This window comes from Branchiostoma floridae, chromosome 13, assembly GCF_000003815.2.
Source record: "Branchiostoma floridae strain S238N-H82 chromosome 13, Bfl_VNyyK, whole genome shotgun sequence".
In the NCBI taxonomy this organism is placed as follows: Eukaryota; Metazoa; Chordata; class Leptocardii; order Amphioxiformes; family Branchiostomatidae; genus Branchiostoma; species Branchiostoma floridae.
This window is the reverse complement of record NC_049991.1, coordinates 5,321,888-5,341,386: the sequence shown is the minus strand read 5'-3', so window position 1 is coordinate 5,341,386 and position 19,499 is coordinate 5,321,888. Positions and strand designations below refer to the sequence as shown.

General features: G+C 43.1%; 2 protein-coding genes and 1 non-coding gene across 4 annotated transcripts; 1 reads left to right on the top strand and 2 right to left on the bottom strand.

Moving 5' to 3' along the window:
- Positions 1 to 57: 57 nt before the first annotated feature.
- LOC118428383 (mitochondrial enolase superfamily member 1-like) lies at positions 58 to 3,224 on the top strand. The gene is made up of 3 exons (XM_035838424.1): positions 58 to 854; positions 1,317 to 1,460; positions 1,889 to 3,224. The coding sequence occupies exons 1-3, from the start codon at positions 345 to 347 to the stop codon at positions 2,567 to 2,569; spliced, it is 1,335 nt and encodes a 444-aa protein (XP_035694317.1). The 5' UTR covers positions 58 to 344; the 3' UTR covers positions 2,570 to 3,224.
- Positions 3,058 to 19,454, bottom strand: LOC118428382 (DNA-directed RNA polymerase III subunit RPC5-like). 2 transcript variants are annotated; one of them, XM_035838422.1, is made up of 21 exons: positions 19,292 to 19,454; positions 18,893 to 19,017; positions 18,098 to 18,148; positions 17,862 to 17,939; positions 17,517 to 17,629; positions 16,638 to 16,720; positions 15,422 to 15,538; positions 14,595 to 14,641; positions 14,237 to 14,356; positions 12,004 to 12,086; positions 11,509 to 11,553; positions 11,172 to 11,263; positions 10,254 to 10,374; positions 9,537 to 9,618; positions 9,211 to 9,270; positions 8,687 to 8,844; positions 7,328 to 7,395; positions 5,628 to 6,109; positions 5,018 to 5,095; positions 4,482 to 4,607; positions 3,058 to 3,904 (listed from the first exon to the last, which is right to left on the bottom strand). In XM_035838422.1, exons 2-21 carry the CDS (start codon positions 18,923 to 18,925, stop codon positions 3,848 to 3,850), a joined length of 2,094 nt encoding a protein of 697 aa, XP_035694315.1. In that variant the 5' UTR covers positions 18,926 to 19,017; positions 19,292 to 19,454; the 3' UTR covers positions 3,058 to 3,847. The 2 variants fall into 2 exon arrangements, with proteins under 2 accessions (XP_035694315.1, XP_035694316.1); XM_035838423.1 differs by having other exon boundaries at positions 18,893 to 19,002.
- Positions 19,139 to 19,220, bottom strand: Trnal-aag. Its single transcript has one exon. It is a non-coding gene; the product is annotated as a tRNA-Leu (tRNA).
- Positions 19,455 to 19,499: the final 45 nt, after the last annotated feature.

Here is a 19,499-nt window from a genome sequence, read left to right as displayed (position 1 = left end):
TACTTTAATATTTGTTGCGTGTTGCTGCAGTGAGAGGGTACGGCTCTGGAAATATCCCACAAGCCATTGCGATGAACTCTGACCTACAGTACGTTGACCTCTAACCTCCACCTGGATCCCGGAAGTGTCGTCTGCAACAAACGTGTGGCAAAGTGGAAAGTCCACCTCAGTCTTTTGTTTGAGGCGCATCTACAAAGCTGCAAAGGTCACAACTGATCTTTGGACCACCGCAAACTATTGACGTCTGAGAGGCGGACTTTTCCCTTTGACGACAGTGTGAACAACTGCCCCTCCCCTTTCTAGTTTTTCCTTTGGTTGGGTTCACAGCTTTCGCATCCTTCACCATGCCTATCATAACAGCTCTGAAGGCGTACGACCTTCGCTTCCCGACTTCCCTGGAGGCCCATGGCTCGGACGCCATGCACACCGACCCCGACTACTCCTGTGGGTACGTGGTCATCACCACGGACGCCGGGGACGGGCTCGAAGGCCACGGGCTCACATTCACCTGCGGCCGGGGCACTGAGGTAGTGGTGGTCGCCATCCAGTCCCTCTCATTCCTCCTCATCGGGAAGAAGCTGGAGGATATCTATGGGGACTTCTCCGGGTTCTGGCGCGCCCTGACCAGCGAGAGTCAGATGCGGTGGATCGGGCCGGAGAAGGGAGTGATCCACCTTGCCACGGCGGCCATAGTGAACGCGCTGTGGGACCTGTGGGCGAAAAGAGAAGGCAAGCCTCTGTGGAAGCTCCTAGTCGACATGGAGCCAGAGAAGCTGGTATCGTGCATCGACTTCCGTTACATCAGTGACGTCCTGACTACGGAAGAAGCTGTTGAAATGCTGAAGAAAAAGCAGGTACTTGTAACGTCTTAAATATCAACTCTAAGTTTAATATAGCACTGACAATAAGTTCACATATACATTTATGTTAAAAATAAGTTTTATAAGGTTTTAACATTAAGCTTATGCATTTTATTGCTCCTTGATTACCTTTTATTGTAATTCATAATAGTTATACATTTCAGCTAGTGAAGGCAACTATTGTACACTGTGTCTTGCAACAACGTATTGAACCATTCATTCATTCTCTTTGGGTGCAGAACGTTAGTATTGTGAAAAGATGCTTTATTTGGGAAAAACATAAAGGAACAAGTAAACCAGGAAAATTTTGAACAAACCAAAACAGCAAATCTAGCCCTAGCTAAACAGAAAGAAAGATAGCGAAGTAAGCAAACAAAGCTTTGCTATCACAAGGTGTAAATGAATTGTTTCAAATGTCAGTGTTTAGTTGACAGTGTGTTTTTTGTCCATCTGTAGGAAGGTAAAGCAGACAGAGAGAAGGAGATGTTGGAGAAGGGGTACCCAGCATACATCACCTCAGCTGGCTGGCTGGGGTACAGTGAGGATGAGATCCGCAGGAGGTGTCGGGAAGGACTGGCGCAGGGATGGACCCGATTTAAGGTGGGCTCTTGTCTCTCTCAAAGCAGATGTTTGTCTTCAGTTGTGTTTTTGTATATTTTTAGTTGGGCTTTCTTATATGTCCCCTTTTCTTGTTCAAAAACATGTAGAAAACAGCCGGAGCCAAACCTCTGCTTGCAGAGTATTCTCTTGTAGTTTACTCTGTAGCTTAAATGCATGCAAATTAAGCTGATTTCTTTCTGACATTTATCATAGTTTAACAGCACACAACAACGATTGTTTAAGTTCATCTCTTATGGGATACTGTTTTTGGTTCTGGCATTGATGCATTGTATGGACTTTGATATCTTGGTACATGTTCACACTGAATTTCCAATGCATCATGGCAATTTTAGATCCCTATCAGTATTTTCAATACGTACAGTCTGCTCCCTTTCTGTTCTCATCAGTTTTACCGTTTATTTTCGAAGGTTAAGGTAGGTGCGGACCTTGCTGATGACGTTCGGCGGTGTGGGCTGATCCGTGAGGAGATCGGCTGGGACAACATCATGATGGTGGATGCCAACCAGCGCTGGGACGTTCAGGAGAGTATCGACCACATGAAGCGACTCGCTGAGTTCAAGCCTCTGTGGATCGAAGAGCCCACCTCTCCCGACGACGCTCTTGGCCACGCGACCATCGCGAAAGCGCTCAACCCCCTGGGGATTGGCGTAGCCACTGGCGAGCAGTGTCAGAACCGCGTCATCTTCAAGCAGCTCCTACAAGCAGGCGGGCTCCAGTTCTGTCAGATCGACAGCTGTCGGATGGGTGGTGTGAACGAGGTGGTGTCCGTTATTCTGATGGCTGCGAAGTTCGGCATCCCGGTCTGTCCGCACGCCGGTGGGGTGGGTCTATGCCAGATGGTGCAGCATCTCGCGGTCTTCGACTACATCTCGGTTTCCGGCTCCCTGGAAAACCGCGTGTGCGAGTTCGCCGACCACCTCCACGAGAATTTCAAGGAGGCTATCGTTATCAAGAACGCCAGCTACGTCCTACCGAAAGCTGCGGGATACTCTACCGAGATGAAGCCAGAGTCTATCCGTGATTATCAGTACCCAAATGGGGCCACATGGCAGCAGCTGTTTAAGGAGGGCAAGTTTACTGCACCTTAGAGGGCAACTCTCAACTTGGCATTTCTGTGGATTTGATTCTCTCTGATTATAGTTCGATAAAGATGCAAACATTCCCAGACTCTAATGTCAAGTCAGAACTGCTCTATGAATCAAAGGCAATTTGATGATCAAGGGAAACTTCCAATGCAATGACATAATAGAACAATTTACAGCAATGGCGTGACAACAGTAATTTTGTTTTTGGAGAATTTACAATTTTGTGCCTTAAATGAGTACTAGTGCATGTTTATTGACATTGTCTTGGAAAATTTTCTTGATAATTGAATTTCTGCAGTGTTTCTCTACAATAAATTTGACAATATAAAACTTTGGATATCTGACAAATATGGGTAGAGCATACGAATCAACGATCATCCCCATACAACTACACGTACTTTACACCATGAGACTGTGGAATATTCTAACAATTGCTAGAGGATTCAGTAGACAATCACACTCTTCAGAAAGAAAACAACATAAACTGATGAGTCTGGCCAGTTCTTTATTATTAATGGTTGTACAAATAATGTTAACCCTTGGCATGATACCAGCAAATGTACACCTCCCACTTGGTACTGATTCTCAGGTAACTCAGTATGTGTAAGGTTAAGATGACATCATTGCAAATCAGGAAAATAAACAAAAGGAATGTAAATTATTGTTTGTCGAAAAGATGACATCTATGGCAAGCTAGTACACTTGATAATTTCATTTTCGAATGTTGTCCAAGGTATTGAGTTTCACATAATAACAAAGGCAGCGTATATCAAATAACATTCTGTGTCCTCAGGGCTGTTATAGTGTATTTACACTGTGGTCTTGAACATAGGCATCATTCTTATAATTACATGTACTTCTGATAACTTGTTCTCAATCTCAGGAAGGATAAACCCAATATCTACATGTATAGAACTTAAAGCATTGCTGAAATCAAATGGTACTGATTTTCTGAACTTCTGTTCACCTGTGTCCAATGTAAACTTTGGTTCGTGATTTGCTGTAGGCTACCCATCACATGTTCAATGTATTTAAGAGCATATGTATGTGTAGACATTATCAAATCTTTCTATAGAATATACTTTATTATCTGACCACATCAACACAAAACAACAAACATTATCAATACAAGGAGTAAGAGTTTCAAAGAAATATTATACACTGGCCAAGTTTTTATCAATTTTTCCTTCAAAATCCATCATCTTGGCTGTTTTTCATGTACAAAACTTAAATATACGGTCTTGGCAGAGACTTAAGAGTGACTTGATGTTTCATCGTGTGCTAGGAGGTTAGGGTTCCTTTTAGATACCACTGACTGCCTTTCACCATGCACACCTCCTGGAAAAAAAGAAAACATGGTGATTAGAATTTGAGACTACAGAGTTTTAGAATATGAATCAGGTATTAGCTCAGTTGGCTGTAAAATATATTTGTTAGCTAGCATACACAACTTGACTTTCTTCAAATTACAACAGTGACAATATACAATGTGGACACTAGGCAGCTAACTAGCTGATATAGCAGACACAGCAAACCAAACCAAATATCACAGGAGGCTCCACCTCTGAGGTGTTGCCAAAAACAAAGTTATGATACAGTAATTCCTGATTTTTTCAATGTACTTTTATTTTCAAGGTTTTCACAGTTACGGCTGTAACGTGAACTTATCATTACTGATAGAAAAATAATTCGTCTTGGTCATGATAACAAACAATTCGTTCGCAGTGAACATTTACATGTAGTTCCGAGAACAAGTTAAATTTTCTGTGAAAGTTTGGTACCAAGAAAACAAAGTGAATTACAGTACATAAGCTGCTAGAGGTGTGAACACACAAACATAACCAAAAACAGACCTGACCAGTAAATGAGGTAACAGAACAAGCAACAAAGAGGAGTTGGATTGTGTCCTACTCACCCTGAGAACTTTTTCTATGTCGTGTTTGTTGGCCTCTTGACCAATAGCTTCTTGGACTTTGGTGTTGATGACGTTGCGCCGGAGCTTGAAGGACTCGTTAAACATCTCTAAAATGACCTCACGAATCTGCATAGGAAAACGGGCAGTTTTTTTTGTTATAGCTAGTTGAGTCAAAAAGTTGGACATGAACTACACACTCTTACATCAAGTCTTCAATGTCATTATTAAACAGTTAACAGAGTTTTGAATTTTATGGCCAAGATGTCAGATCGAAAATTCTATGCCCTTTGCCAGCGGTCGACCAAGAAAAATGGCTAAGGCTCGAGCCGACAGATTTTTGCTAGGGACAGTTTGTTAAACGGAAACAAAATACTATATTTCCTAGGCTTAGTTAGACACCCTTCCTTGATCCAAAGTCCAACATGTACTTTACCGGGCATAGCAAATTTAATGAGTGGTCACAGTAGTCAATATCATGATATTAAGAAATCAATAATAGTCACAGAATGTGACAGAAATCAATAAAAAAATGATACCTTATCATACTTGTCTCCCAAATGAGCCAGAGCAAAAACCTTCTGTTGATCTGGAGTAGCATCAGAATTCGGGGGCCACTGTAGGAAAATATAACATAAAAAATATTTTCTCAAACATAGCACCACAGACATCATAATTCAAATAAACAATAAGAAATACTTTGTTTTGAATTTAGGAATATGTCAAGTAGTTGATTTAGCTATTAGAGGGACTAATTTCTGACAGTGTTTGTAAATCTTACACACTTCTTTCAGCATGAATATTTTTGGCATACAATGTAATTAGGGGCGATCTGCACACCAAAATGGCCATTTGTTCACAAGATATCAAACAACACAACACAAGATGGCTTTGTAATCAAACCTTTGTCAGGCAATTTCAGGCACAATGAATGCTTTTTGATGTACATGTATGCAAGACTAGTGGGTATTTTATCGTACCGCGTACAATGTGGAGTAGCATGCAAGTTTTATTTTAAGTTCCTAAAATTAATATCTATGGAAAATAACACCCTTCTTGTGAAGTTTAGGACTCCTTTAACTGCTACTTGATGCAGCAAATGTTTTTCCTACATGAGAAATCTGATATACAAAGCAAGCAGAGACTCACAGGTAGCTGTATCTGCATGGCCCCCGCTTCAAACGTGGACTGTTCCAGTAGTTTGTCGGACACACCCGTGCCCAGCACGTCGCCGGGCGGACACTGCGACAACCGCAGCAGCAACAATCTCTTCATCTCGCTCATACTCAGGACCATGTTACTCCTCAACTTCTCGCTACAAAACCTCACCACCTCTGTCCTAAGTTCGTCCGACGGTTTGCCGGAATTGTCACTAGCGCTAGCAGCAAGAGCAGAGGCCCCCTTAGGGAGCTCTCCATTTCCCAAATGGTTGTCGACACCACTGGAAACGTCCATGGGTTCCCCGGCATCCGTTGGTTCAGTCTTAACAATGGCTGCGTCGGGTAATGCGGCAGAGTTTTGCAAGGACGTGCTACTCGGATCGTTGTGCTGCTGAGACCTGGATCGGGCGCGCTGCCGTGCCGTCTTCACTCTCTCCTGTCCAGAGACTACCACGGATTCCTTTTCTTGGCCTAGAAAAAAGGAGATACAGTATTCTTAAATGATTTTTAGACAAAGACCTGAAACAATTGCGTTACAAATGGTCATGAGAATCCTTCAGAGTAGTGAGTTTGAACTGTAGTATCCACTGGCGGATCCAGAAATTTGCTAAGGGGGGGGCGCGCACCATGACGCGGCCGAAGGCCGCGGGCGCGCAGCGCAAGCTGCGCGGGGGGAGAGCACGAGAGGGTATGGGGGGCCTCCCCCAGAAAATTTTTAAGAAATAGAGGCTCTCTGGTGCATTTTAGAGCCATCTCTGAGCAAACTTGAGAAGCAAACTAACACTAACTTTTTGTCATGTCTGTGGCTGTCTTGTTCACGTTAGGGACATTTTTTTTTACTATTTTTAGCAACTACCACTGAGGACAAACCTAACAAACCTAACAAAGGCTAGTTCCTCCTTGTTAATATTCATAAATGACGCCACGCTACACAAACAATATCTCAAAATTATTTGTACCTGGCTGCCGATTTTCCTCTCACCGCGAAGCTGCTCGCTCTCCTATAAAATTGCATAGAAATCTTGTGGGATCTGAGCGGCTTGTCGGAGACGATTTTGAAAGTGCCTTACGCATTTGAAATTGCATATATTTCGGACTCTTTTTGCTTCTGCGGTGGCAATTGATGACGATTAATCGGGGGAAAATGACAACAAAAACGTCAGCACGGTTATTGCGGCGACTGATCAGAACTGGAGTGGGGAGGGGGGTGTCGGCGCACGACGCCGATTTTCCCAAGGCGGGGTCGACCGGTTGCGTCTCTCTGATGACGGACGGTAGAAATCACCAGTTTATCAAAAATGATTAAATTTCGCTGATTTTCTAGAGTTCTTTCAAAATTTTCACGCTCTTTCTATATCTTTGAGCGCCAATTTTGGCTTACAGCGACCCACCAGTTTCTTGGGGAGAAATTGATGCAGCCGCGCCCCGGGCCTTTACCGTAAGTTTACGTGACTCGAAAGACCCAATATTAATTGCAAACTGCAAGTTTCTCTTAATAATTACCAGAAAATCTCCTTTCAAATAAGCGAATTAGTTTTATAACGTTGTCAATATTCTTGGCATAACTTCCGAAGACCCCTAGTAGCCTGGGTTTATCTTGCTAATCTTTTTTTTTTTTTTTTTTTTTTGCCAGCTGAAGGGGGAGGCGCCTGGCGCGCCTCCCCCTGGATCCGCGCATGGTATCATTACCTGGGTGGATGGGCTCCTTTCCTTTCTTAGGAGTGTCCCCCTTGGCCAGCTTTAACAACTTGGACAATCTGTAAAAAAAAGAGCTCAAAAGTAATCTCAATAAACTTTGCAAAAACTAGGTAACAGTAGTGTCCTTACCCCCAGTAATGTCCGCACCCATAGCAGTGTCTGTACCCCCGTAGTGTCTGTACCCCCGTAGTGTCCGTACCCCCAGTAGTGTTCGTACCCCTAGAAGTATCCGTACCCCCAGTAGTGTCCGCACCCCCAGTAGTGCCCGCACCCCCAGTAGTGTTCGTACCCCCAGAAGTGTCCGTACCCCCAGTAGTGTCCGTATCCCCAATAGTGTCCGTACCCCCAGTAGTGTCCATACCCCCAGAAGTGTCCATACCCCCAGAAGTGTCCGCACCCCCAGTAGTGTCCGCACCCCAGTAGTGTCCGCACCCCCAGAAGTGCCCGCACCCCCAGAAGTGTCCGTACCCCCAGTAGTGCCCACACCCCAGTAGTGTCCGCACCCCCAGTAGTGCCCGCACCCCCAGAAGTGTCCATACCCCCAGAAGTATCTATACCCCCAGTAGTGTCCATACCCCCAGTAGTGTCCGCACCTCCAGTAGTGTCCGCACCCCCAGAAGTGTCTGTACCCCCAGTAGTGCCCACACCCCAGTAGTGTCCGCACCCCCAGTAGTGTCCGCACCCCCAGAAGTGTCCGTACCCCCAGTAGTGCCCACACCCCAGTAGTGTCCGCACCCCCAGTAGTGCCCGCACCCCCAGTAGTGCCCGCACCCCCAGTAGTGCCCGCACCCCCAGAAGTGTCCGTGCCCCCAGTAGTGCCCGTGCCCCCAGTAGTGCCCGTACCCCCAGTAGTGTCCGTACCCCCAGTAGTATCCGTACCCCCAGTAGTGCCCGTGCCCCCAGTAGTGCCCGTATCGCCAGTAGTGTCCGTACCCCCAGTAGTGTCCGTACCCCCAGTAGTGTCCGTACCCCCAGTAGTGTCCGTCCCCCCAGTAGTGTCCGTACCCCCAGTAGTGTCCGTACCCCCAGTAGTATCCGTACCCCCAGTAGTATCCGTACCCCCAGTAGTGCCCGTGCCCCCAGTAGTGCCCGTATCGCCAGTAGTGTCCGTACCCCCAGTAGTGTCCGTACCCCCAGTAGTGTCCGTACCCCCAGTAGTGTCCGTCCCCCCAGTAGTGTTCGTACCCCCAGTAGTGTCCGTACCCCCAGTAGTATCCGTACCCCCAGTAGTGTCCGTACACCCAGTTGTGTCCGTATCGCCAGTAGTGGCCATATCCCCAGTACTGTACAGAAGTGTTGTGTGTTCTGGCTAAAGTAAATTCATCGGTTGTATAGAACATGATGACTCACTGTGAATACTTGGCATCCCAGAGCATCTGTTGCCTCTGCACCACGTCAGGATACCTGTCCACAAAGTCCTGGTCATGTGGCAGGAGGAACTCCCAGCCTTTGTTCACACGCACCACGGCCAGCTGTTCAAAAATCTCCTTCACATCTTCATGTGGCAGCTGAGATCAACACAAGTCAACACAGTTAAAAGGAGGAGTGAAGGAGGGGGTATACTAGTATATGCCAGCCTGCAGAAACCACCTTCAACAAAGACGGGGGGCGACATAGGTTACCGGGCTAGACTTTGAAACTTGCCTTTGGCCATTCTATAACAGTATCCATTACCTGATACAATGAATATTTATTTGCAAGTTCCCACATACATTTTCTCTGCTCTGTACAATTTACTGGTATCTTATAATTATGATAGAAACCTTTTTTTTATTAGCATACTAGTATAATGGCAACAAAATGGCCTTATGGAGGGAAAAAGATAGCATCTACCATAGATACTAGTACATGTAGTTATTCAAGTGTACACCAACCTTGATGATGGAAGTGACTTCCTTCCTCACTATGAATCTAAACTGGGTGAAGCGCCACATCTACAAAACAGTAAGAAAATGGTCGTCATACACATCACACGTCACAACACTTATATGTTGAGAGGACTGTGAAAAGGTACCAAAGTTTCCCATCACCATGATTGTGATCTAATAGTATGTTGACAACCTGTACTCTTGTGTATCTATAGTTCTGGCTTACATTTTTGCATGACGAACTACACAAAACTCTTTTCTAAGAATTTTATTGTATGCACATATGAAAGATATAAAAAGTGGCTTGAAGCTTGACAAATCTAAACACTAACCACATAGTCCCTGCCTCTGCACACCAGCTCAGCAGGGGTGCCACTATGGGGGCTGCATGTGTCTTTGGGGTACAGGATGTCACTATGGTGGAGAAGGAAAGGCATTATACACAACTATCTTTGGTTACTCCTTCTTGCCCATATGTATAAATGTACAGTTTGCTGATGTTATATTTCCTGTGTGTCATATTGGTTTTGCACAGCATTTAGTTAATATAATAATGGTCAACCACAGGAAGAATAGCTACAATATGTAACGTTTAATTGTCAAGCTATTTCTGGACCATGATAAACTCTACAAACTCAAATGAGTTTTTTTTACTAGTTGCTTGTAAAAATATATTTTAATTTTTTTTTTAATTTTATGTCATATAGTTGAGATTTTTTTTATCAGACTGGGAGAAATTTTTGTTCATCCCAACATGCAAATTTTCAGCCTGAGGCAGAGGTACGGGTCCTGGAGACAACCTGATCTACAATGTAGATCACATACTGTTTTCTCAATGCTTGTATGCTACACGTTTTTTTTAAAATCAAGATCGTAGGGGCTGATGTTACCATCCTGGTAATGAAGAGCTGCCCATAGCGATAACTGTAGCAGCATTTCTTCTCCCTAAGTCAGAAACATCAAGCTTAGGCAAGCTTGACTTTTATCAACAATTTGTGGAAAACGTGACAGATTTGATATGGCTGTATGGAATGAGAGATTGTCCTCACCTCTTGACCACCCAGTTGCCCTGGACCAGCATGGCCACCTGCTGGACTGTCCGCAGCACTGCTGTAGGGTCCACCCCACTGGTCAGCAGGGCCAGCAGCTGGGAGAAACTCATCATCTTGGCTGGGAGAAGAAAGAAAAATGCAAATGTTTTTACCCTCACTACCTTAGGAAGAAAGTATTGGTGATAGACAACTTTTAAACCACACAGACTGCTTTAAAGCAGTCTGTGTGGTTTAAATTTGACTACCAAAATCTGTAAGACGAGGATTGAGCAAGCAAACTGTCTATATCATCATGCATATCCATAAACAACAGTACATGTTTGAACCACATCCCCCAACCTGGATGAAGCAGACCTGGTGTTCAATTACAATTGTAAGGATGAGCTAGCTGATTAAGTGCTTTTATTAGCATTATTAGCTTGTCAAATGCAGCTGCTTGTCTGACCAGATTCACCACAAGCAACAAAACAACAACAACAGGAGTATGATGAAAAGTTACATGTATGTTAGGGTTTAGCATTGTTATAACAAATTTGTAAGGTTTTCAGAACTTAAGGGTTGTATCCCCTCCCACATGTATGTGTAAGTTTAGCTAAGGGCACGACCCACCGTATGTGCAAATACGTGCTGTCTATGTGACAAAATGTGGGCAATCCTTTGGGATCCATAAGAGGTAAAAATCCAACGGAATTTGGAGCACGCAGACACACCGTAGAACTCTACGTGCAAGCAAAATTGTGTGCCATCGGGCTGCGGATTCGCCCCCTGTACATGCCAGTACGGGCAACACGCTTGCCCTGTACAGCCTGAATGTTTTCAGAAATATGTGGCAGACGTGGCCTACAAAAAAAAAGTACGGACAAATTATATGTACGGCGGGTTGTGCCCTTAGCTTTTGGCTGTCCAAAGACTTACCATTAGTCATGAGTGCCTTGACCTGGTCCCCTAGACTCAAGTTCTTCAGTTGGGACAGGGACAGGACATTACTGGGCATGGCTGGCTTCTCACTGGGGACAGAAAGGAGAGGTACTGGATATTTATTTACTTTCATTGTTTTGATGGGCATAAAGGACTCTTTCTTTTCACAGCCCTTGCTTTATTTCCACCGACATTTAAGTGACTGTCATCTTCCTCAAAGCAGTCATATTACTGGTTCTCATTGTACTGCAGCTACAGGTGTCACTGATCTACAGATGTGGTCAGTAGCAGTACTAAAAAGACAGGACTTAGAGATATATCAGCTAGAGCTCACCTGTTATCTTCAGTAGTCTCAGGTAGAAGCATGGATAAGTACTCTCTACAAAACACAAATGTTATAAAAAATAATCATATGTCAATGTGCGGTAATTGAGTAATTACCAGGTTTATCTGAATATACTAGTCTTAAAACTGTAGATTTCATTCCTGTCAAATATGAGCATAATGTAACAAGTATGACCTTACCTTAATCATTTACATACAAATTACAAAAAGTCAGCAATACTTAAAACTGATGAAAGTCATAAAAACTAGCTATCTGTGATATCTCTCTGTTTGCAAAATCCATCCAGTTGCTTGTCAGAGAGTAACTTTTGTAGTGCATATCTTATTTACCTGGATGTCTGATCTTCAACAACAAACCTTACAGTTAGTTTAATATTAATATATGTTGTGAGGAAACATTGGTCTCGAGTCATTTCTAGCTGTAAAATGTAGAAAATGGAAAGAAAACCCAAATGTGTTTGTTTAGAGAGATGTGTACACTTACTTTGGAGGTCTGGTTAAGTGGGATGCATCAAAGTCTGTAGCTCTGGAGTACAGTAATTGTCTCTCCTTTTCCGCAAAAGGACCCTGTAATCACATGATAATGAGACAACATTATACTTGTCTTATAGACAATAGGAGTGTCTGTGTGATGCAACGGCTAGAGCGTTGGAATCAGAATCAGTAGGTCCTGGGTTCGATACTCGCCATGCACCTGCCCCCATGACGGTGGAGTGACGCCCACCGAGCCTCACGACTAATCTGTCTAAAGGTGCCAAAAACACTTACGGATTTGGTGCTGCCATCTGCACATTTGACACTAAGATCCGTGAATTATTCATTTTTTTTTTCTATAGACCATATAAGGGGTGATCAAAAAATTCTCAGCCTCTGACACCCAGAATGAAAGTACACAACTCCAATTTCGGGTCATTGTTGTAAAATATATAGCCTTCTATGAATGTTTAACATCCTTGGATCATGCCCGTAGCCAGGATTTTGGTTGGGGGGGGGGTTCTTTTTAGTATTTGTGGGACCATCGAGCGCTGCAGGCGCGAGACTCACGCCGAAGGCGTGAGCTGCCTAGGGGGGTCCGGGGGCATGCACCCCCGGGAAAAATTGAAATCTTAACCCTCTGAAATGCCATTTCCTGCATTTTGACGGGAAAAATTCGCTGGCTAAGTTTAATGGAATTTCTCTTAAAATACACAAGGTTTTTGGCATAAGTCTTTGAGGCCGACTCCCCCGACATATTCACCATGTCCGATACCAAAGACGGGAGGCGTTGCAATGGCGGTCCGGGGAAATTTTGAAATCTGGACCCTATGAAAAGCCATTTCCTGCACTTTCTGGGGGCAAATTTTGCTGATAGACTCACTAGGATTGAATGAAATGTCTATCAGTGAATAATGCAAATCAGTCATGCCTTTGAAAAAAAATCTTGGACATGAAAAAGGGGACCTTTGAGCATGAAAAAGTGGACCTTTGTGCGTGAAAAAGCGGAACTTTGAGCGGAAGAACCCCCCGAACCCCCCCTGGCTACGGGCATGTTGGATGGAACATTAAAAGGAGGCCTTCTGTTTGAGGAGAGCCAAACCTCACTTGAGCATGTCAAAGAACCCACCACACTTAGACTACCTCAGATCTAGAGTTCTGGTTGTTTCTGGTGTTGGTTGATCAAAACCATTCGGGCCTAAATGGGGTAGAGAAATTCTCCCGAGCAGCCTTCGTAGCATTGCTTTGCCTATTGAGTCAGTGAAGTCAAGCTTGCGTAAGCTTGATGTTTCTGACTAAGGCCACGTTGATTTGATTATATGGATGACATCCGCGCTCGCACCAATTTTCGGCCGTTTCCAAAAAAAAAAAGTTTTCCAACACACAATAAATTGTACAAAGCAGCTGTAAAATGAGCACAAATATTCCGTAGATTGAAAAAAAGTATCAGAAAACAGATAATTAATCATAGTCTAATGCCATAGACTGCCAAAATAAATCTAAACTCAAAGAATAAGATGTGAAAGGACAGAAAGAAAAAAAATCTTCTGTTTGTAGGGGGAGGTACCAGTACAGAAATTCAGGTCCCGTTCAGGTCCAGAGTAATCTTGAGAACTGGCAATACTCAAAACAATGGTAATTGGTCAGTTTTGCTACAAAGGAATCTGTTTGGTGGACTATTGGACTCCCACTAGCATTTAAAAATCCCATCTCCATGTAATAAAGGCTAACTGTCTTTGTACCTTTGACTGTAGAAACTTGGTACAATTGACTATAAACTCTACTTGACTTCCTTTTGTTGTCTTCTTAGCCCCCGGTAAGACCCCAGATGCCTGCCGACATAGTGTGTCCATTTTGTAATTGGCAAAACCTGTTCCTCTGATTTTTTTCCAGGTCTGTTTTTTTCAGATTGGTCCAAGAAGAAAAAAAAATTGTCTTGCACCCGTATAATGTACTGGTCCCTACACCTAACTGTTGGTATACTATACTATGTGTGTTTAGTCCTATGTTCAACATTCCTGGCCACTTTGATTTCATACTGGAGGCAACTTTTTTTTTTGGCCAAACTTTTTTTTATTCGCTCGCTCGCATCAGTTTTGGAGTTCCCAGAGGATGTCATCCATATAATCAAATCAACATGGCCTAAGGGAGAAGAAATGCTTCTACTATAACAGTTAACGTTCAGTGTCCATGAGTGGGCCATATGGTCTTTTACTGAGCAAGCTCGTTAAAAAAAAGCTTACCTTGTCTCCATGTACGGTACAGCTGACCCACTGTTCATCAGCCACTTGCTGTTCTATGTACTGGTATGAAGCCATTCTGCGGGCCTTTGTCTCGTCTGTCTCTGGGCGGGCAAAACGCACCTGCGGAAAAGAACAAATGTGGTTTTAAGACGCTAACTATGTCATGGTCATCTACTGGTACATTCGTTTACCATGTCCACCAATACAAACATGTGTACACTGTACAAAATGTACATCACTGTATATCAAACATCTCATGTTGTCAGATTACAAAAGTGATATAAAAAGACAAATTAAAGATTTACATTACAGGCTAGATTACTACAGTCAACTTTTTTTCTCTAAACCTTTGCCTTACCGTGACAGCTCTAGGATTATCTTCTTCTTCATCTTGAGAAGACTCCCCTGAAAAGGGAAGTAAAGACATCCGTGAATAGATTCATCAGGGCGATAAGTCACTGGATAACAAAGTTCTCTGTAAACTGCTTTTATAGTGCTATAAAGTGCTTTTATAATGATGATAAAGTTTATTGCAAATTCATGCCCATTGGGCTAATTGCAAGAAAAGAATGACTAATAGCATGAGATGAATAAATGTGGTCTGAATACATGTAGATAAACTAAATTCTAACATACAAATATTAAGTGGATGAATATACATACATGTACGATACATAATAGGGTACTAAGTCTACGTAACTATTACATGGTTTGACTTCTTTCTTGAAGACATTTGAAAATGAAATGCCCCATGTGTTCTACAATAGATTGATCCCTTGATGTTAGTAGGAAGAGAATCTTTTGTGGCGTTTTTAACAATGAAAATGTTGGTGTGATTTTGGTCACTCTATCAAATAGCCTTTTTCTTTCGGCTTCGAATATTACCTAGCCAAAGTTTCTTAGGGCAATACTGACTGGTTCTGCAAATCAACCAGTTTTCGAAGCGTCTACTCCACTCTTATCATGTTATTGGACTGGTAAGCCCAAAATGTGTGAACCCTAAATGCCCATATAATCTGTTCATTGCCTAATCAATCCAAGACCCGATCCACTGATTTTTTTCAGGTTCGCTTTTTTTTTCGTACCGGTCTGACAAGAAAAACGGTTTTGTACTGGTATCTGTACCCACCCCTACATGGTACCATGGTGTATGGTACTGAAATACAAGACTATTAAAGCAAGTACCAGCATCAGCAGCCATGGCAGCTGCAGCTTCCTTCATCCTCACGTCTGCTTTGTCCAGGTAGTTGTAGGATGGTCTCATCTGTACCGCTCCATGGACAGGTGTCAGGTGTAACTCACCTGTAGAATATGTATATAGGTGACATAACAAGTCAACTGTGTGTTAGGCACGATCTAGACACGGTTTTTCCCGATATCGGCGAGCCAACAACCTCTCGCCGACAGCTTTTTTTCAGCGTCTAGATGGAACTGCAATATCGCCATAAAGATATCGGGAAAATTTCTCCCGAAAGGTCCGGAGCATTCGCCCGATAGCTTAGCAGGGGTCCCCGATAGCTTAACAGGGGTCCCCGACAGCTTCTGCGAGCGTGTAGATGTGTCCCGACTTCGGGAAGGCTCATTAGCATACAACGCGGGCTCATTAGGCTATATAGTTGTTTATGACTGCAAGCGCCACGGGTGTCCCGCGGCCAACGTTCAAGATCCCTCCCGACACATCCACAGATATTGGTAAAAACTGTGTATAGATTGGGATTTATGTATCACAGCAAGAGCTAGTAGGTGTCAAATATTGTTAGAAGTGTTGACACTTGTAATTAAAAAGAAAAGATGGATAGAAAAAAGTTGTTGTTTCTGTTCAATGCAAGGACCTTTGACCACTTCTACTTAGTTTAGTAAGTTCTTGCCAGTGAGCTAAGTCAAATTATTATACTTGCTATCAGTGGATACTGGTTTTGATGACTTTCAGATGGTATGCTGTCTATACAGAAGGAAAACAGTTGTCATTGAGAGAGTTTCATACTTTGTTAGTCTGGGAAAAGAAGCTAAGTAAGATGGCAAATTACTAAACATCACTCAAGAGCCCGATTAATTACTGTAAATGCATTTAAGTTCGCAGGGATTTAATTTCGCGGTAGCAGAAAATGGACTTTTCGCAGTGGTTTTAATTTCGCGGTAGCACCATGCACTGTAGTCTCTTACTGTTATGGAAAAATATTCGCGGTGGTTTTAAATTTGGGGTGAAACGGCCGCCGCGAAAACCGCGAACATTAATCCACCGAGAACATTTCTGCATTTACAGTACTATGCTGGGTCAAGTGATCAACATGGATCGAGTGATTGGTTGAGCTGGGACAGGTGACCAGAACACGGCTGCTTCTATGAGATGCTAACAATAGCAATATAGATTTTGCTTTATAACTATAAAACTGTCACTCACCATCTCTGACCATGCCTACAGCATAACAGGAGGCTGGATTGGGAACTGTGGTTGATGCCAGGACCTGTTTATCCATGACATCACTGAAAAACAACAAATAAAAACATGAATTCTCAGTCACATAGACATTGGAATGAATAAACAAATTAAGCCACAAACACTATAGTATGTTGACAATGCCATCTGCTGACAGTTAATCTAAAAATAAAAACTTTGCACCAGAGCAAGATTCAAGTTAAACTTCCCCAACCAGTGGTGCACATATATAGCAAATTGTGCAATCACTACAGCAGGGGGCTAGTCCACAGCTAGTGGTCTCTGTGTGTTCAACTACCATACTCTTTCCCAAATGTTGAGTACTGCTAATAAGCAGAGTAAGCAGCTCATACCAGGGTTCTAGCTAGTGCATTTTAGCGTAGTGGGCCACTACGCTATGATTTGTGACCACTACGTCTACGCTAAAATAAGGGCCACTACGCTAATCTTTAACTAGTGTTTTGCTATCATTTGCTTATGAAACAATGTCTAATCAATGTCTGAACAATGAAAAATGATGATATGCCACTCAAAACTGACCAAAAATCCTTCAAATTGTGTGCCAACTTTTAACTCTACATTTTCAAAATCTCACCATGGAAGGGCCAAGACCCCCTTTCCACACCAATCTCCTGATTGGTCGATTCGCTACCATGCCATTCCCACTACGCTAAAATGAAATCCTGGCTAGAACCCTGCATACCATATTTGAAGTCTTTTGTATGAAGCGGCCATGATTGAACTCACGACTGCAAACTCAGGCCATTGTACCGGTTTTACCTGAGAGGAAAATGGTGTCTAAAAACAACAACAAAGGTTTCTGCTGAGAGTTTGTCTTCATACCTTCCAAAATGTGAGGCCTCCTGACCCTTGCCGTCCACATTCAGTGCTATCTGTTCCCCTTTGCTCCACGCATACTGCCGACTCTGGGTATCAATCCCAACTTCCAACTCAACCTGAATTGCACAAGGAAGACAAGCCTGTGTTATACATAATATACAATCTCTCATGTCTGGAACTGATTGGCCCCCTCAAGGACAATTGGAATGGCTGCTAAAGACTTTATTTACAAACTTACTAGTAACATGTAAAAAAAAACTTAAACCAACAGTAGAAAAGCTAAAGGCAATTTTGAATACGCCAAACATGTCTCTTATATCTTACTGACAATGAATGAATCAGACAAACCTTTTTATGGTGAGGTTTGAACCGTGCTGCCTGGACCTTGGCAGGGTCATGGATTACTCCTGCTGGCCGTAGAGGGTACTGCAGTGATAAATGGACCAATATTGTGGCCAAATCATTTACTCTAAGTATAGGCAGTACCATAAAACTTCAGGTGTTAAAGAAATTGTAAGATGATACAAAGTACAGACCTGACAAAACTATAAAAAGTAGGATGTACTTTTTGATAAATTTCTTACCTGAAAGAGGTACAAGTTCTCTGCAAGCCCTTTTGCAAGGAAGACATCAACCTTTAACGACAAAAATAAGGCTTACATCTGGTCACCTGTAGTATAACGTTATATAGACGTAAACTTTTATTTATTTTGTATCAGGCCCATGGCCCATAAAAACAGCCACAGAACAAAGATTTACAAAGCTACACTTACAAATACTTTACATAATGTCGCCAGAATGTGCTGTGGCAAAAGCCGTCCGAGTGTACAAGCACTCTAATTATATCATTGTCAGACGACAGCAGGCGTGTTACAAATGAGTAGGTGACCTTGCGGCGCCTTGCGTCAAACATGTCGGTCCGGTTATTCACAAACAACCAACTAGTATTTGTATGCCTGCCGACCGAAAAGAGCAGTTTCATTGCGCGTAAAATATGGGATTCACTTTTGATTTCTTTGTTAACGTTACACTTGTAGTTGGAAAATTAAATTGTTGCCCTTGACCTATGCTATTCAATGCTTCTATCTTGCAAAGTTGCAACATGCAACCAAGGAGGTTAAGAAACAAATTTGAATTTTTGTTAATATCCTTGACGCAACATGCCGGTGCCATGTGCAACAACTACTGCACTGGTATATCACCTTAGCATGCAAGCATGGTTGCTAAGGTTATAACTATGTTACTATGTTATCGACGTTTTGAGAGGGTAATACGAAATACAGAAGCTGTGGTGTTATCTCATCATATCATACTACACGTTTATGAAGGTAAATTTTCATATTGATAACTTAAAAATGTTGAAATTGCAGAGCTTGTACCTCGTCCACTACCGGGTCGTCGTCTTCCGCCATGCTACGATGTCAAAGTTCAGGCTGCAGTCCCGAAGGAATAAGATAGGCAGCGCTCTTCGCTGAACTTGAAGCGTGATCTGGAAATGACCTGACTGCGTTAAAAAAAATGAAAAACCACGAAGATGGATTTTAGAGAGCAAACCTAACGGGGTAAATGAGTGAAGAAAGCGACGGAGAAAGTTGTAAAACACCGCCAAAGGAGCAAAAAGGTCTTGGCAGCGGTGGGATTCGAACCCACGCCATCGAAATGACTGGTGCCTTAAACCAGCGCCTTAGACCGCTCGGCCACGCTACCATTTCATGCCACAAGAGGCGCCCAGCTAAGCCTTGAAACATATCCCGACAAATACCACACAATCCTCTTACCTGTGGCTCGCAAATCGGTTTGAACTGATTCCTGGAGGTTCCTGGACTCAAGTTCTTGGAGGAAATGACCCATTAGCTTAGGAATTCTTCAGATTAAAGCAAAGATTTGCAAATCATCTGCAGCCGACGTGCGCGCTCTTCGCAAAGATGGCGGCACCCTGTTACAAATGTGGCCAAGACCCCATACTATAACTAATTATTCTTTCAA

Coding starts and splice junctions, on each gene's coding strand:
- LOC118428383 (XM_035838424.1), top strand. CDS start 345: ATGCCTATCATAACAGCTCTGAAGGCGTACGACCTTCGCTTCCCGACT. Junction 855..1,316: donor AAATGCTGAAGAAAAAGCAG/GTACTTGTAACG, acceptor GTCCATCTGTAG/GAAGGTAAAGCAGACAGAGA. Junction 1,461..1,888: donor AGGGATGGACCCGATTTAAG/GTGGGCTCTTGT, acceptor TTATTTTCGAAG/GTTAAGGTAGGTGCGGACCT.
- LOC118428382 (XM_035838422.1), bottom strand. CDS start 18,925: ATGGCGGAAGACGACGACCCGGTAGTGGACGAG. Junction 11,264..11,508: donor GAGACTACTGAAGATAACAG/GTGAGCTCTAGC, acceptor TTCTGTCCCCAG/TGAGAAGCCAGCCATGCCCA. Junction 5,096..5,627: donor CCATGCAGATACAGCTACCT/GTGAGTCTCTGC, acceptor ATTTTCCTACAG/TGGCCCCCGAATTCTGATGC.